This window comes from Myotis davidii, unplaced genomic scaffold, assembly GCF_000327345.1.
Source record: "Myotis davidii unplaced genomic scaffold, ASM32734v1 scaffold464, whole genome shotgun sequence".
Classification (NCBI taxonomy): Eukaryota; Metazoa; Chordata; class Mammalia; order Chiroptera; family Vespertilionidae; genus Myotis; species Myotis davidii.
In genome coordinates this window covers 111,517-115,628 of record NW_006295287.1, presented here as the reverse complement: position 1 = coordinate 115,628, position 4,112 = coordinate 111,517, and the positions used below count along the sequence as shown (strand labels likewise).

General features: G+C 47.4%; 1 protein-coding gene across 4 annotated transcripts in view; it reads left to right on the top strand.

The window, feature by feature from the left end:
* The window catches only part of LOC107184123 (binder of sperm protein homolog 2-like), an 11,188-nt gene that overhangs the window by 3,062 nt on the left and 4,014 nt on the right, over positions 1 to 4,112 (top strand). For all 4 annotated transcript variants that reach the window (XR_001514945.1, XM_015567971.1, XM_015567970.1 and 1 more), the window contains exons 2-3: positions 809 to 841; positions 3,578 to 3,718. Coding sequence is in view for 3 of the 4 variants with exons in the window: in XM_015567971.1 (XP_015423457.1) it covers positions 809 to 841; positions 3,578 to 3,718 (174 nt within the window). In the remaining variant the exon portion in view is untranslated. The remainder of the gene's footprint in view (positions 1 to 808; positions 842 to 3,577; positions 3,719 to 4,112) is intronic.

Genomic DNA, 4,112 nt, shown 5'->3' with positions numbered 1-4,112 from the left:
CACCACCAATCCAAAAGTATAAGAAACAATAAAAGATAGTATTTTATTAACCACTAAATTGTGAATCAGGGTATATTGATGTAAAAAGGACCAGATAAGGAAAATCGTATACTTTAGAGGAATTACAAAAGCCTTACCATCATACTATCATTTATTGAATACACATCTTGTACCAGATATGTTTAATAATATGTACTTTAGTCTAGCATCAACTCTACAAAATTCATTCATTATCATCAATATTTTACAGACAGAGAAATTGACGCTAAGAGATTAACTTGCCACTTTTTTTTCAAAGAGTAGTGGTGCCCTAGCCAGTTTGGCTCAGTAGATCGAGCATCAGCCTGTGGACTGAAGGGTCCCGGGTTCGATTCTGGTCAAGTGCATGTATCTTGGTTTCAGACACATCCCCAGTAGTGGGTGTGCAGGAGGCAGCTGATGGATGTTTCTCTCTCATCGATGTTTCTAACTCTCTATCCCTCTCCCTTCCTCTCTGTAAAAAATCAATAAAATATATATATATTAAAAAAAAAAGAGTTTGGGGGTGAGAAACAGCGCCCCCCAAAGGCAGGGTTATGGGAGTTACTCGAAGAAAAACTCAGACTCGGGCTGAATGAGTGGGCTGTGTCTGGGGTGCCCTTCATCAATGAGGAGTGATCATAAGTCATCCAAAATGGGATAGCAAAGGTTGTTCCCCAACAGGAGAGCCGTTGGTTATATGAACTTCAAGGTCCTTTAACAGTCTCAGAACGACTCGAGTATTTTTGGAGATGGTCTAAATTTTGCCCATTTTTTTTTCCTCTTTCAGAATTGAATGTCCAGTTATATCCTCCAGCTCCAGGTGGGAATACATTTCTTTATTTGTTAGCATCTGAGATGTCAGGCCCCCTCCCCACCCCCACCCCCCTGTGCCTGTGAAACAGCATCATCTTCCTGAAAGTTCCTGGCATTTCCCGGCTGTTTTACTCTTTCCTTTGCTTTTCTTCTGGCACAAAAGGCCCTCCCTGGTCATGCCAGCCAAATCCTGTATTTCAAGATCCATTTCAGCCAGCCCTCCCAGATGACCTCCCCCACCCCTTTTCTATGGTACTGCCATCAGCATTTGTGGGTCTTGTTGTTTGTTTGGTTGTTACGTTTAACGACCTATTCTATGTAGAGGTATAACCCACATACCATAATATTCACCATTTTAATATACCATTTACTGATTTTTAATAAATGCTCAGAGTGGTGTAAACATCACCTCGATTCAACTCTAGAATATCTCCATCACCCCGGACAGTGGTCGGCAAACTCATTAGTCAACAGAGCCAAATATCAACAGTACAATGATTGAAATTTCTTTTGAGAGCCACATTTTTTAAACTTAAACTCTATAGGTAGGCACATTGTTATTAACTTAATTAGGGTGCTCCTACGGCTTAGGAAGAGCCACACTCAGGGGGCCAAAGAGCCGCATGTGGCTCGCGAGCTGCAGTTTGCCGACCCCGGCCCCACAAGATCCCTGTGTTCATTTGCTGTCACCCCTACTCCCAGTCCCACCAACCACTAATCTGCTTTCTCTTTAGCTTGGTCTTTTCTGGACATTTCAGATGCATGTGACCTTTTGTATCTGTTTTTTAAGTTAAAAAGTTAACCATGGAGTTCATCTGGATCCACTGTAGATAACTATGCCTCAGTGTCTCCATTCTTGGAAGAGAGGAGCCATATGCGCATGTAGACAGCTGGTGCTCAGTTGTAACCTGTAGCTCTCATGAAGTTGGGAGTTTTAGGAGAGAAATGCAGATGTGGGAACACTTTATGGGGATAGTCAAGCCAGTGAACAGGTTACAGATATGTTGGTTGGTTTCTAAAACGATTTCAATCAGCAATTACTTGTTCGGGGGTTTGGCCAACATGGCTTAGAGCCGTGGTCGGCAAACTTTGGCTCGAGAGCCACATGCAGCTCTTTGGCCCCTTGAGTGTGGCCCTTCCTAAGCCTTAGGAGCACCCTAATTAAGTTAATAACAAGGTACCTACCTAGATAGTTTAAGTTTAAAAAATTTGGCTCTCAAAAGAAATTTCAGTCGTTGTACTGTTGATATTTGGCTCTGTTGACTAATGAGTTTGCCGACCACAGGCCTAGAGTATAAGGTGGGGAACCATAGCCCTTCAGCTCTCTTGCTTTTGGCGTCTGAAGGAGGCTATTTTCAGAGCAGTGGACAGCAGGGTTGCTCTGTGTGGCTGCTCAGCCAGAAGCGGGGCTCATGGCTGGCCGGTGCAGCAGCAGTGGCAGGAGCCTCTCCCGCCTCCATGGCAGTGCTAAGGAGCAGCAAGCCAAGTGGTAAGGAGGGAGGGATCCCAGATTTCAAGAGGGATGTCCGACTGCCGGCTTAGGCCTGATCCCCAGGGGTATTGAGCCTAAGCTGGCAGGTGGCCATCCCCCGAGGAGTCCTGGACTGTGAGAGGGGGCAGGATGGGCTGAGGGACTCCCTCCACCCCCCAGTGCATGAATTTGGTGCACTGGGCCTCTGGTTTTAAATATTAAATGATAAACATAACAATATAGTTAAATAGCAAAATAATAAAAGTTCTGACATAATTGTTAAAATAATAATGTAATTATTATTAAATAGTAAATATAGGTAATGTATATTGATAAAGAGTAAATAATTGCTAAATAGTAAAAGAAAATGAATTTTGCATCAAAATCATTTCAGGCTTATTATGAAAGACCAATCAATATCTATTAAGTTTCTGTTCTGTGCCAGCTCCTATCAGTTGATAATATGGGTCTAGCTTTGAACAGGAAACCTGTGGTCATTCCTGACAAACGAGAAAGATGCTGAACAGGTCACTACAGGTCAAATAAATGGAAAAAAAGGGGCACCAAGACGCAAGTTCAGTACAAGTGGATCTAGCATAGTGTGGACGTTCAAGGAGGTTTCATGGAGATTCACCTACAGGCTGAATGGGAGCAGGAAGGGGCGTGGCCTTGCCCGCTCCCAGAGCGGGTCACAGGTGGTCAAGGTGAGGCTGGAGGTGTTTGGGGAACCAGATCAAGAGGGAATCGTAGCCACTTCAATGCCAATTCTTGCCTTTAGAGCAATAAGTCGGTGGCAAGGTCACATTAGAACCTTCAGAAAGAACATTCTCACTAACAATGAGGGGAGGAAAGGTTGGGAGTATCCAGGAATAACTTATTGCCGTGGTCAAGGCAAAGGCGCAATGCTCGCTGGTGACCCATGGCGCGCAGGGAAGCGAATCACCCTGAGCGAAGCGCAGGGGCAGCCGCCTTCAGGAGGCGGAGAGATTTCTTTTCCTAGGAGAGGGGGTAAGAGGGCCATAAGAAAGACCAGAATTTCAGGTTCGCAGACGGGTGTCCAGTCTCGGGGCGGGGGTGCTTGCCTGCGACGGAAGCCACCTGTTACAGGCGGCTCCCCACTGCGGGATGAGGTCAGGCCTCCTCTGACCCACGTACGTTCTGTGCCGTGCACACGGGAGGGCGCCAGGGACTGGCCAGGTGGATGTGGGGGCAGCGGAACGGCCACTCCTCTCGTAAGCCAGGCCCCGTTGACCATGTTCCCCTCTGTCCCAGAATATTTCAATGCTCCCTGTGTCTTCCCATTTACCTACGAAGACCTGACCTACTACAGCTGCATCTCTGTGCACAGCGATTATGCCTGGTGCTCCCTGGAAGACAGATTCAATGGCAGGTGGCGCTACTGCACGGCCAACGGTGAGCGTCCCTCCCAGTGGCTGTCGCGATGCCTCGGGTCTAAGAGGCGATGGAAGGCAGTGGGCTTCGCAATCTGGGGTGTTGGATACAATGAGGTCGGATCCTGGCTTCTCTACTTGCTCTCACCACTTGGAACGCAGTGGGTGCGGGAGAGAAAGCTGGTGCTGTTAGTCTGACAATGGTCAGCCATATGGCTTCCTTTTATTATTATTACTAGAGGCCCAGTGCACAAAAATTTGTGCACTCAGGGGGGAGGAGAGGGTCCCTCAGCCCGGCCTGTGCCCTCTCGCAGTCTGGGACCCCTCAGGGGAGGACCACCTGCTGGTTTAGGCCTGCTCCCCGGGGGATTGGGCCTAAGCTGGCAATCAGACATCCCTCTGGCAGCCCGGCAGCC